The sequence below is a fragment of the Mya arenaria genome, chromosome 7 (genome assembly GCF_026914265.1).
Source record: "Mya arenaria isolate MELC-2E11 chromosome 7, ASM2691426v1".
In the NCBI taxonomy this organism is placed as follows: domain Eukaryota; kingdom Metazoa; phylum Mollusca; class Bivalvia; order Myida; family Myidae; genus Mya; species Mya arenaria.
The window spans coordinates 65458733-65473698 of record NC_069128.1 but is presented as its reverse complement, the minus strand read 5'-3'; the positions used below and the strand labels follow the sequence as shown (position 1 = coordinate 65473698).

General features: G+C 31.4%; 1 protein-coding gene across 1 annotated transcript in view; it reads left to right on the top strand.

Moving 5' to 3' along the window:
• The window catches only part of LOC128240396 (sacsin-like), a 69683-nt gene extending 55768 nt beyond the window's left edge, over window positions 1-13915 (top strand). The window contains exons 7-8 of the mRNA XM_052957034.1: window positions 5041-5160; window positions 6295-13915. Of these exons, the coding sequence (XP_052812994.1) occupies window positions 5041-5160; window positions 6295-6471 (297 nt within the window). The 3' untranslated portion in view covers window positions 6472-13915. The remainder of the gene's footprint in view (window positions 1-5040; window positions 5161-6294) is intronic.
• The last annotated feature ends 1051 nt before the right edge of the window (window positions 13916-14966 follow it).

Here is a 14966-nt window from a genome sequence, read left to right as displayed (position 1 = left end):
TTATAGTTACTTAATTTATGGATATGATATTACGGGCGGATATTCATACATATTTCACATGAAGTTTAGTTTATTTTAATTTCATGTGCGCAATATTTTACATGCGAAAACTATGTGAAATTTTCGACTTAAAAACAATGTGAATTACCCTACTAAAGCTTATTCAATTTATTCTGCATTTCGAATATAATTTACATGAATAATAAAAGTTAAATTAAATTATCATATTGGCTATAAGGTTTAATTCCAGTCACTAGTAAAGTTCCCAGTAGAATGAGTACTTCCTTATTGTTCATCAATCTAGTATTTGTCAACTGTTATCGCGCATACTTGTTCCTCCTAGTGGTGACCAGATTTAAAAAAAGTTAAGACTTTAATCATAAGAGAACCGAAAGGTTGTAAGAATCCTCAAGTCCGCGTTATTCTTATCATTCAGGCTTATTTTCCCTCTGTTGGTCAATACACAACCATACGTATTAACTATAATGTTACTCTCGCAAGTTCAAATGTTTTCTCGGTTAAAGTCTAGTTATCTGTTATTAATGACGGATCGAAAGCGCGGTTCATGTATTTCTATCAGTAATAGTTTCCGTGTGATCATCTTGTGAAATTCTTGACCGGAATAAATAAAGGTTAAGGCTCACAAAGGGAAATCCGGCCAGATTTGTGCAAGATAAGGCGAGTAATTATAACCTGGATCTTGTATTCCGTTGATAGCCTTTGAGGCTAATCGGTGAGTCAAATACTGTAGCACAGTATTGTATATATTGACCGAGTGGAAGTCAATTATTTATTGCCGACTGGGCTTAGTTTAGTTCACTTGCTATAAGTGGTTGATGTTATGATAACCCAATTAGTGTCCTTAGGCCTCAAAAAATTGATCATTTGTTCGTCGGAGTAGCCGCACCTAAAATTCGAAAAACGGAAAAAGAACTAAAAAAAACAACTCTTTTTTTGCGCCCGCACATACATTTTGGTCGCTCATATTACTTTTTTTGTTTACTTCTGAATTTTCTCTATTTCTGACGTTCTTTTACATATAATTTAAACCTGCAACGTCAACGTCGCCTTTTTTGAAGGTTTTTCAATGCTTTACATTCTTCGCGACCAAAATTTCCTCGTGTCAGGACAAAATCAGGTTCGGGTAAGCGCAAAACAGCCGATTTAGTGTTTACAGTTTTTTTGTCGGGAATATTTGGCAGGACGCACCGTTGTTATTTATTTCCGGTATTAATTTTCAGGTTACTTTCAGTTTTCGTAATCTAAAATGCAAGTTTTAAATGAAAATCAGTGTCTTAGTCAATGGATTATAGTCTATAGTAAACAACAACAGTTTCACAGCGTCGAAGGCAATACTTATTCATGTGTGTTTGAAGTAATTCATTGTTTTATACTCAAGATTTAGTGTTAAATAATAACTAAATCGGATTTTGAGTGCAAAACTTGCATTAAAATACACGGACACACGACTAAATAATTTTACGCCAAGAATCTACTAGAAACGTATAGGGATTTCGCCCGAAGTCCGCCCCTTTATTTTGTACAGGCATACACTGAAAAAAAGTTTCTTCTTGGTTGAATTACTAACAAATACATGACCATACACTGAAACAAAGTTTCTTATTCGTGAACTTACTAACAAATAAATGTCCATACACTGAGACAAAGTTTCTTATTGGTTGACCTACTAACAAAAACATGACCATACACTGAAACAAAGTTTCTTATTGGTTGACCTACTAACAAATACATGACCATACACTGAAACAAAGTTTCTAATTGGTTGACTTACTAACAAATACATGACCATACACTGAAACAAAGTTTCTTATTCGTGAACTTACTAACAAATAAATGTCCATACACTGAGACAAAGTTTCTTATTGGTTGACCTACTAACAAAAACATGACCATACACTGAAACAAAGTTTCTTATTGGTTGACTTACTAACAAATACATGACCATACACTGAAACAAAGTTTCTAATTGGTTGACTTACTAACAAATACATGACCATACACTGTGACGAAGTTTCTTATTGGTTGACTTACTAACAAATACATGACCATACTCTGAAGCAATAAGCAATGTTTCTTATTGGTTGACCTACTAACAAATACATGACCATACTCTGAAGCAATGTTTCTTATTGGTTGACCTACTAACAAATACATGACCATACTCTGAAGCAATGTTTCTTATTGGTTGACTTACTAACAAATACATGACCATACACTGAAGCAATGTTTCTTATTGGTTGACTTACTAACAAATACATGACCATACTCTGAAACAAAGTTTCTTATTGGTTGACCTACTAACAAATACATGACCATACACTGAAGCAATGTTTCTTATTGGTTGACCTACTAACAAATACATGACCATACTCTGAAGCAATGTTTCTTATTGGTTGACTTACTAACAAATACATGACCATACACTGAAGCAATGTTTCTTATTGGTTGACTTACTAACAAATACATGACCATACTCTGAAGCAATGTTTCTTATTGGTTGACTTACTTACAAATACATGACCATACTCTGAAACAAAGTTTGTTATTGGTTGACCTACTAACAAATACATGACCATACTCTGAAGCAATGTTTCTTATTGGTTGACTTACTAACAAATACATGACCATACACTGAAGCAATGTTTCTTATTTGTTGACCTACTAACAAATACATGACCATACTCTGAAGCAATGTTTCTTATTGGTTGACTTACTAACAAATACATGACCATACTCTGAAGCAATGTTTCTTATTGGTTGACTTACTAACAAATACATGACCATACACTGAAGCAATGTTTCTTATTGGCTGACTTACTAACAAATACATGACCATACTCTGAAGCAATGTTTCTTATTGGTTGACTTACTAACAAATACATGACCATACTCTGAAGCAATGTTTCTTATTGGTTGACCTACTAACAAATACATGACCATACACTGAAGCAATGTTTCTTATTGGTTGACTTACTAACAAATACATGACCATACACTGAAGCAATGTTTCTTATTGGTTGACTTACTAACAAATACATGACCATACACTGAAGCAATGTTTCTTATTGGTTGGTTGACTTACTAACAAATACATGACCATACACTGAAGCAATGTTTCTTATTGGTTGGTTGACTTACTAACAAATACATGACCATACTCTGAAGCAATGTTTCTTATTGGTTGACCTACTTACAAATACATGACCATACACTGAAACAGAGTTTCTTATTGGTTGACTTACTAACAAATACATGACCATACTCTGAAGCAGAGTTTCTTATTGGTTGACTTACTAACAAATCCATGACCATACACTGAAGCAATGTTTCTTATTGGTTGACTTACTAACAAATACATGACCATACACTGAAACAAAGTTTCTTATTGGTTGACCTACTAACAAATACATGACCATACACTGAAGCAATGTTTCTTATTGGTTGACTTACTAACAAATACATGACCATACTCTGAAGCAATGTTTCTTATTGGTTGACTTACTAACAAATACATGACCATACTCTGAAGCAATGTTTCTTATTGGTTGACTTACTAACAAATACATGACCATACACTGAAGCAATGTTTCTTATTGGTTGACTTACTAACAAATACAAGACCATACACTGAAGCAATGTTTCTTATTGGTTGTCTTACTAACAAATACATGACCATACACTGAGACAAAGTTTCTTATTGGTTGACTTACTAACAAATAAATGTCCATACACTGAGACAAAGTTTCTTATTGGTTGACTTACTAACAAATACATGACCATACACTGAAACAAAGTTTGCAATTGGTCAACTGAATAATACATAACCATACTTCGAAACAACATTTCTTATTTGTCACATTTCTATGAACTATATTTAAAATGAATGGATAATGTATCAGTAACACACGTCCAACTGAAATGTCAAGATGGTATACTTGTAGTTTAAAGTTTGAATTTTGTAAGTATAAAAGCGATAACTCCCGAAATAGATATAATTTTCAATAATCACAAATATCTAACATATTGAAAGCATTGTACAGATGACCGATGAACGCCACTTTAAACACATGACACAATTCTGTTGTTGCCAATTTACCAGACTCGCGTATAACCAAATCAATTCATAAACTTCTAAAACTATATCGAAATGTATTTTAGGATAGTTAAAGATAAGTGCCGGTATCAGTCAAAAGATAGTTCGTTGACAATATCCCTAAGCTGTTGTTTTCCGGTTATATTATTTAAGGATGTTTAATCCTTCTGTTTTAATATGAAAGGGAGGTAATTTTACAATAAATTTTAATTCAATTTGACGTCATATTTGTTCAAACTTCTTTGATGATTTGGCAAAATGAAATTAACTAAAAAAAAATCTTAAATGCTCTCTCATAAATTTGTGACTTAATATTAATATAATTACTGTATAATAGTAAAATGAGGGAATACGCAATAAACAAATAACAAATTAGAATTTTTTTTACTCGCAATAATATTCGGAGGAATTGACCGCCTACCGAACTATTGATGTAGCAATATATAGCAAACACTATTGACCAGTGATTTATATATATAACGAAATCATGTTTTATTATTTATGTAGAATTAGCAAAGTCTTAGAAGGCAGTTATACTTCGAATTGCTTTCGTCTATATTTCAGTTTGCTACGTTCACTTTCTTAAAACAGAATTCCGCTTAAGCTTGTCCTACGAGGATTTAACATAACGCATTTATTTTCACTACGCACAAAAGAGTTTCAGCAAAAAATACATTTTTACTAAATTTTGTTTAACTGAGGTGGGAGAAAAAGCATTTACCATAGCCGCTAGTGTAAGAAAGGTTCATTCCAACCCTCGCGCAGCGAGTTTTGCGGGAACTCGGTAAACTTGTTTCCGCAAAACACCTTACACTCGGGTCTGAATGAACCTTTCTTACACTCTCGGCCATGGAAGATACTTAAACGCATACATTTTAATGTACTTCAAAAAAATGGATTTTTAAGTATATATCTGTACCCTACAGGCATGTGAAAAAGCGCTAAAAGCTGCCAGATTTTCCAGAGATGCCAACCGATGTACTCGATGGACTCATGACCTATGCAGCCTCATGGTTGGAGATGAGTTTGATGAAATTAAAGGAGAGGTATGTATTGATATTTACTCGCAAGCGGAACCTGACGAGTGGCTCTTCTTTGAGCTTTTCCTCGCTACAAGTATGTGGAGCATACATGTACAATTATTAATAGTTTTCCCTTTTATATACGCTAATTATTGTGACTCTTCTTTAAGTTTGTCCAAGATAAAATAACACAGAACAGTTTTTCACCCACCGCTCGTAAATTAGGTTTAAACAACCCACGCTAGTCACTCGCGTTTAATTCTAACCATTCGATAAGTGTATGCAGTAACTTTTACTTGTATATGTCACATAAAAAACAAAATATGTTAACAAAATTATTCACAATTTAATGAATGTATTGTAATGGCGTATTCATTTTAAAACTGGCAGTTTTAAAAGTAAACTTCCTTAAATTAAGTCTTTTGTTGGTTAATGAATGTAAAAGTAGTGGAATTTTCTATTGATTGCGTTTGTTTACACTAACCTACAAAATTGATTTCAGAGATTGACCGTGCAAAGTCAGTGACCCCTATATATACCAATATTTATGCAAAAAGCTGCAGAGACAAGCTCAGTAGCAAAACGTTTAAACATAAACCCGGTTTAGTGGCACGGAGCAAACGCCAAAGACATATAACACAAAATCACAAACAAGAAACATAGAAGAACAGCACAGTTTTGTTGTAGATATCTAATGTCTACCTTGTATGCTATGTTCTTATAAGTACATATTGGCTTCATCGGAGTGTACAGTATGTTTACCCTCTGTCCGCCCGTTCGGATAAATTGGACGCTGCAATAACTAAAAAGTATGCAAGCCAGTCTAATAAAACTTAATTTGAGGGTATGTGTCCATCCATCAGCAGATTGTGCACAGTAATTTTATTGGTCAGAAAACGATTTGTGAATGCTATGATGACAGAAACGGTAATACCACTCAGTGATCAATGACCTTTCCTATGCGCTATAAAGTTATCCCCACGTAACATATTCTCATAACAAGTCCTCGTTCTGACCATTTCTTGTAAAGTACTAAAGGGATTTAAATGCAATTTGAACTTTCGGTATTAAATACTTCATATCCAAGTTATCTGTTATCATTGACCATTCAACGGCGTAACCCATCATTTATGTTATCACGGTATTAACATATTTCAGGTAAGAGAGTTCGAATCACGCCTGAACATATCGGGAAGCCATTACTTCCGACTTCGATATCCAGATGCCGTTGAAATGGAAAGGTTGCCTTCCGACGTATTCAGTTCAGACGATGCCGCATTTGCAAAAGAAACTGCTCATAAAGTTATAACGTTCGTGGAGGATTACATCGTGTGAATTGTTTTAACCATACGCCAAAAGTAGTACTTCGAGTGAATTAATTAAACCATACACCAATAGGATTGCCTCGGTGTTTGGTCTTTTGAAGAATAGATTTCGTTGACAATAAGATATCTATTCTTGTAATGTCTTTTGTATGACAGACGCGTTAGCATTCTATATCATGTCATGTGAGATATATTTGTTGCTTTTTTTCCTTAATTATTGTAGCAACGTGTTATTGAATGTACATGAAATAATAAATGTCATTTGCTATAAATAAAATTGTTAGTAAAGAATTGTTAGTAAATAATAATGTTAAAATATTAAATTGTTTGTCTGTAAATAATTAAGATATAGATTGCAGTTTTTCTCTATTATATGTGTATGGAGCATTTTGCTTTTACTTTTTTCTTTGTTTTCCATTTTTCTTTGTTTTTTGACACTCCTATAGTATTCAACTGTCTTTCCCGATCGTGCGATATATTGGTGTAATCTGTAAAAATGTATTTATATTTTTAGAGTCAAAGGAGGAGTATAATAAATTGCTTCCAATAATAGTTTAAGCCTTTAAGAAATTTGCCTTAGCTTAAAATTAAGACTATAAAGATATTCTATTTTCATATATTAAAAAAAGTGTGTATCAGATCAAAACTGTTAATTTTAAGCCGCTTAGGAATTTGCTTAAGGTTAGAATTCATGTTGAATACATATTTATTTATTTGTATTTATGATAATATGTGATGATCACTGTCAATTTAAATTAGCTATCTTGATGTCATGTGCTTTTGGGTTTTATTTATTTCATTATAATATTTTTTTTCCTTGTATTAACAATGTTTGGACATTCAAATTTTTGCTTTATGCTGTTTTGTGCTGTTCTTTCAGCGAGATGGAATTTTCTATAAACAAGGGGTTGGCCTGTTAATTAATTATTTAGATAAATGTCATTTTATTTGTCTATCATTGATAAGCTTTTAACATTCATTTATCTAAGTTTCATTTCATGATCATTATTTTCAAGTGTTTTATATCACAGGATGGACCTATGTATGAATTAGTACATGCTTGTTTATTTTAATTTCAAACGCCCTGTTTAATGTATATAGGAATACTTAAATATCGCACTATTGGTTTATTTTCAATATTTCATTTTGTTTCATTTAGCAGGATATACATTTGTAGAACAATGGCTGTTCATTATAAGTATAACGTGTGTATTATAACAAGAGTAACAGTGTCTTATTCCACAGGATGTACCTTTGTATAAACAAAGGGTGGGCCTGTTAATAATAATTTTAATATGTGTGTTATTTAAACTATCATTGTTTTTTATTCCACAAGATGAACCTTTGTATAAACAATAGGTGGGCCTGTTAATAATAATTTTAATATGTGTGTTATTTAAACTAGCATTGTGTTTTATTCCGCAGGATGAACCTATGTATAAACAAAGGGTGGGTATGTTAATAATAATTTTAATATGTGTGTTATTTAAACTATCATTGTATTTTATTCCACAGGATGAACCTTTGTTTAAACAAAGGGTGGGCCTGTTTATAATAATTTTAATATGTGTGTTATTTAAACTATCATTGTGTTTTATTCCACAGGATGAACCTTTGTATAAACAAAGGGTGGGTCTGTTAATAATAATTTTAATATGTGTGTTAATCAAACTATCATTGTGTTTTATTCCACAGGATGAACCTTTGTATGAACAACAGGTGGGCCTGTTAATAATAGTTTAAACATATGTATTACATAAACTATCATTGTTTTTTATTCCACAGGATGAACCTTTGTATAAACAAAGGGTGGGCCTGTTAATAATAATTTAAATATGTGTATTACATATACTATCATTGTGTTTTATTCCACAGGATGATCCTTTGTGTAAACAAAGGGTGGGTCTGCTAATAATAATTTAAATATGTGTGTTATTTAAACTATCATTGTGTTATAATTCACAGGATGAACCTTTGTATAAACAAAGGGTGGGCCTGTTAATAATAATTTTAATATGTGTGTTAATCAAACTATCATTGTGATTTATTCCACAGGATGAACCTTTGTATAAACAAAGGGTGGGCCTGTTAATAATAATTTTATTATGTGTGTTATTTAAACTATCATTGTATTTTTATTCCACAGGATGAACCTTTGTTTAAACAAAGGGTGGGCCTGTTAATAATAATTTTAATATGTGTGTTATTTAAACTATCATTGTGTTTTATTCCACAGGATGAACCTTTGTATAAACAAAGGGTGGGTCTGTTAATAATAATTTTAATATGTGTGTTAATCAAACTATCATTGTGTTTTATTCCACAGGATGGACCTTTGTATGAACAACAGGTGGGCCTGTTAATAATAGTTTAAACATATGTATTACATAAACTATCATTTTTTTTATTCCACAGGATGAACCTTTGTATAAACAAAGGGTGGGCCTGTTAATAATTGTTTAAACATGTGTATTACATATACTATCATTGTGTTTTATTCCACAGGATGAATCTTATGTGTGTTATTAAAACTATCGTTGTATTTTATTCCACAGGATGAACCTTTGTATAAACAAAGGGTGGGCCTGCTAATAATAATTTTAATATGTGTGTTATTTAAACTAGATTGTCTTTTATTCCGCAGGATGAACCTATGTTTAAACAAAGGGTGGGTCTGTTAATAATAATTTTAATATGTGTGTTATTTAAACTATCATTGTATTTTATTCCACAGGATGAACCTTTGTTTAAACAAAGGGTGGGCCTGTTAATAATAATTGTAATATGTGTGTTATTTAAACTATCATTGTGTTTTATTCCACAGGATGAACCTTTGTATAAACAAAGGGTGGGTCTGTTAATAATAATTTTAATATGTGTGTTAATCAAACTATCATTGTGTTTTATTCCACAGGATGAACCTTTGTATGAACAACAGGTGGGCCTGTTAATAATAGTTTAAACATATGTATTACATAAACTATCATTGTTTTTTATTCCACTGGATGAACCTTTGTATAATCAAAGGATGGGCCTGTTAATAATAATTTAAATATGTGTATTACATATACTGTCATTGTGTTTTATTCCACAGGATGATCCTTTGTGCAAACAAAGGGTGGGTCTGCTATTAATAATTTAAATGTGTGTGTTATTTAAACTATCATTGTGTTATAATTCACAGGATGAACCTTTGTATAAACAAAGGGTGGGCCTGTTAATAATTGTTTAAACATGTGTATTATTCAAACTATCATTGAGTTTTATTCCACAGGATGAACCTTTGTATGAACAAAGGGTGGGCCTGTTAATTATAATTTAAACATATGTGTTAATCAAACTATCATTGTGTTTTATTCCACAGGATGAACCTTTGTATAAATAAAGGGCGGGTCTGTTAATAAAGATTAAACATGTGTATTATTTAAACTATCATTGTGTTTTATTCCACAAGATGAACCTTTGTACAAACAAAGAGTGGGCCTGTTAATAGTAATTTTAGTATGTGTGTTATTCAAACTAGCATTGTGTTTTATTCCACAGGATGAACCTTTGTATAAATAAAGGGTGGGTCTGTTAATAATAATTTAAATATGTGTATCATTTAAACTATCATTGTGTTTTATTCCACAGGATGATCCTTTGTACAAAGAAAGGGTGGGTCTGTTAATAATAATTTAAATATGTGTGTTATTTAAACTCTCATTGTGTTATATTTCACAGGATGAACCTTTGTATAAACAAAGGGTGGGCCTGTTAATAATAATTTTAACATGTGTTTAATCAAACTATCATTGTGATTTATTACACAGGATGAACCTTTGTATAAACAAAGGATGGGTCTGTTAATAAAGATTTAAACATGTGTATTATTTAAATTATCATTGTGTTTTTCCCACAGGACGAACCTTTGTATAAACAAAGGGTGGGCCTGTTAATAATAATGTTTACATGTGTGCTTTTCAAACATGCATTGTGTTTTATTCCACAGGATGAACCTTTGTATAAACAAAGGGTGGGCCTGTTAATTATAATTTAAATATGTGTGCTATATAAACTATCATTGTGTTTTATTTCACGGGATGAACCTTTGTTTAAACAAAGGGTGGGCCTGTTAATAATTGTTTAAACATGTGTATTATTCAAACTATCATTGAGTTTTATTCCATAGGATGAACCTTTGTATTAACAAAGGATAGCCTGTTAATAATAATTCAAACTTGTGTATTACACAAGTTATAGTTATGTCTTATTCCAAAAGATGAATCTTTGTATAAACAAATGGTTATTAATTATTGAACTTGTGTTTTATTCCACAGGATCAACCTTTGTATGAAGGGTGGGCCTGTTAATGAAATTGTTAATATTTGTATTACACAAACTATAATAATGTTTATTCCACAGGATGAACCTTTGTATAAACAAAGGGTGGGCCTGTTAATGAAATTGTTAATATTTGTATTACACAAACTATAGTAATGTTTATTCCACAGGATGAACCTTTGTATAAACAAAGGGTGGACCTGTTAGTTATAATATAAACATGTATCTTATTTAAACTTTCATTGTGTTTTATTCCACAGAATAAACCTTTATATAAGCAAAGAGTAGGCTGGTTTATAATAATCTAAACATGTGTGTATTTCATAAACTATCATTGTGCTTTATTCAACTGGATGGACCTTTGTGTAAACAAAGGGTGAGCCTGTAAATAATAACTTTAACTTGTGTATTATAAAAATATCTTTGGTTTTATTTCACAGGATGAACCTTTGTATAAACAAGGGTAGGTCCTGTTTATAATAATTTAAACTTTGTATTATTCAAACTATAACTATGTTTTAATACTTAGGATGAACCTTTGTAATACGAATGGGTGGGCTGTTTATTATGCTTTAAACTATTATATTATAGAAACTAATTTTTTTTATTTCACAGGATGTACTTTTGTAAAAATAAATGGTGGTCATGTTTATAATGCTTTATACATGTGTATTATTCAAACTGTAGAAATGTCTTATTCCACAGGATGTGCCTTTGTATAAACAAAGGGTTGGCCTTTTTATTATAATTTAAATCTATGTATTATAAAAACATATTGTGTTTTATTCAACAGGAAGAAACTTTGTATAAACAAAGGGTAGGTCTGTTAATACTGTTTTAAACTTGTGTATTATAAAAAATGGTATTGTGTTTTATTCCACAGAATTTACCTCTGTATTAACAAAGAGTGGGCCTAATAATTATGAATTAAACTTGTGCATTGTTGAAACATTGTGTTTTTATTTCACAGGATGTATCTTTCTATAAGCAAAACGTGGGCCTGTTAATAACAACCTTAACTTATGTGTTATTCAAACTATCGTTTTCGTAAGTTCACAGGACGTGCCTTTATACGTACAGAGGGTTGCCCTGTTAAGCATATTTAACACTTTTGTATTATACAAAACGTCATTGTGTTTTATTCCACATGTACTATACAAAATATCATTGTGTTTTATTCCAAATGAATTATACAAAATAGCATTGTGTTTTATTCTACATAATTTCAATATATATATATATTCCTGTTGTTTATATCAGTATCACTTGTGTGGTGCAACATATTATAACAATGTTTAATTGCACAAGTTGTTTGTTGAAACAACAACTGGGCCTGTTAATTATATTTTAAATCAAAAATTGTCTTTTCATTTAATATTATACTTTTGTAACGCTACCAACGTGCTTGTTGTATATAATTCTATAAATGACTTGCGTTTTATAAAATACTTGTCTAGGTTCCACTTCTTTAAAGAAGTGTTATATTCCACAAGATGTACATTTTGTATAAACCAGGAAGAATGTGGGACTGGAAACAATATAAAATGCGCATTGATTGTGTTTCAATTTAATTACATATATTTTGTAGTTGTACTTTATGATGTATCTTTGTAAAAATAAAGAATGGGTCTGTCATTTAAACATACATTTATCTAAGTTTCATTTCATGATCATTAAAATCCTGTGTATTTTTTCCAGAGAATGGACCTTTGTATGAGTAAATGCTTGTTAGTTTTAGTTTTGAACGTCCTGTTTAATGTTTATATGAATACTTAAATATTGCACTATTGTTTTACCAAAGGCAGATAAAGGCAGATAAAGGCCCAGAATGTGAGAGAAAATAAGACATGTGAAGGCATTAATATCGAATTAAAACTCAAATTTAGTAATAATAGAAAAAAAACATATAATTGGAAATTGCAAAAAAAACCCTAAACATTGTGTAAACTTACGAATGGTACTGTTTTGCTTATTTTTGATACGAGTTTTTGCGAAAATGAACATGCCACTTTTACCTCTGTTAGACTCATTCTTGAAGATGACGTCACATTAATTAAACACGCTCGCACAACTATTGTAGCTGACTGTCTTAAAAGCTTTATTTCAGCAGTGTATTTCAATAATGTATACTAGCAAAAAATTATCATTGTTTTCTTTTGTAATTTTTATAATTTTGTTACACTGTATATACCCTTGTATAAGGAATGTGTGGGCTTATCATTTATTGTTAAAACCAACAAATAGTGTATTTTATAAAATATGTAGTGGCTTTATGTGTTAGATTTAGCCATAGGATGTACCGTCGTACAGGAATAAGTGTGCATGGTCCTTATAGCATAACAATGCACATCTATTGTGTTTTATTCCATGATTTTACAATATAATGTAATTATGAAGCTGTAAGAAAGAATGGGCTTTTCATATATAATTGAAATAACATACACAGTGATTGTAGTTTATTTTTTCTATAATAAGGCACATCATGAATTATTGTTTGAACCTGCTTTTCGTTTTTTTTGGAAAGAATATGCAAATAATATATATGTCTGTGAGTTTGTAAACTGATTGTGTTGTAATAATCGATTGGATGAATGATTGAATATAGAGTGATTTTGAATATTGTTGTTGATTGTTAATCATTGAATTTACTCAAACCATGTTTATTTCTAATTTATCAACATAGTTTTTCTTTGAATAAACAAATGACTTTGGCTGCGTATTAGAATTTGAAGTGCAAAATTGTAAGTTTATATTTTTTATGAAAGGCCATTATTTTTTAATATGAATTCACCGCATGTTTTTTTTTGACAAACTGAAATTAGTTATTAAGGTCATATTCAATGCATTTTGAAGAGATGGGTCATATATTTGTTAATAATCCTTCGTAAGAATCATTTCATAAACAAAACATGTCCCTTCTAGTTGTTAATTTGACTGAATTATTTTAGTTTAATCGCGATATATTATTTTTAATTTGCAGGTATATCATTTGTAACTTTAACCATGCTATTTTGATACGCCTAATCCTTGCAATGTATATTGCATGGCTTGTTAATTTAATTGTATGTAATTACATATGAAATGTATATGTATGAATGACTATGAGTTCTAACGACGCATAAATGTATGAATCTTAATATACTCTCTGGTTATGTTCTTAAAATATAAGTAATATATTGAAAACTATGGGGATTAGCCCAGTTGTCAAACATTCAAACATGTCCACGTGCTATAAAGAATGATGTTAGATTGAAATATCCGAGACAATCTACAGACAAGTGAATGCAGTCCCGCAATGTTCCTGCACTGGAGATTATAAATTATTGAAAACTATATTAAACAATAGCAAAACTTAAAGAACGAAAGAACTCCCTATAAGTAAGTTTAACAAAAAAGCTAAGCCATATTGGACAAAGTGGTGCATGCGCAGGCCCCATACACTAACAGCGTTATTATATATATGTGTATAGGTGTAAAAGGAAAGACAAACTTGACCCTTTCAGCTACAATCATTTATCATTACTTCTTTTTTGTAAACTTTTCGCAAAAAATAATTGCCGAAAAGATCAACTATCATCTAAACGGTTTCCAAAGGGGTCTAAGTAGTGCGACCACATCCTTGAATCTCCAGGAAACGATTAACTATGCAATAGACAATGACAGCAACGTGTACATTGCATGTCTTAATCTGAACGCCGCCTTTAACACAGTGCGACACTGCATAACTTCAATTTAGGTAGACTTCGGCTTCAAGGTGAAATACTACTGGCTATCAAGTCCTTATATGAATAACTAAATGAGCAGTACGTATTTGCCAAGACCTTATGACAGATACCTTCGACGTAGTACGTGACATACGTCAATGGGAGGCCTATCCAGATTTTACTATCTAGTTAATCTCGATAGCCTATTGCAAGACTTAGATCTAAGTAAGCACGGCCCCGGCTTTTGTCTGTCACTTGCGGCAGCCCAACACTTGCCGACGACATCTCAATCATACCGTTATCTTCGTATAAGCTGTAAACATGTATATGGTCGAAATTGTGTACGGATATTGCAAACGTTGGCACGTTTATATTGATGTCGATCAATCTACTGTCATCGTATTTACTTAATCCCACCTAGACCCTCAAATATGCATTAACCCTGGATACCCCAAATAGCACAGGCTACAACAATAAC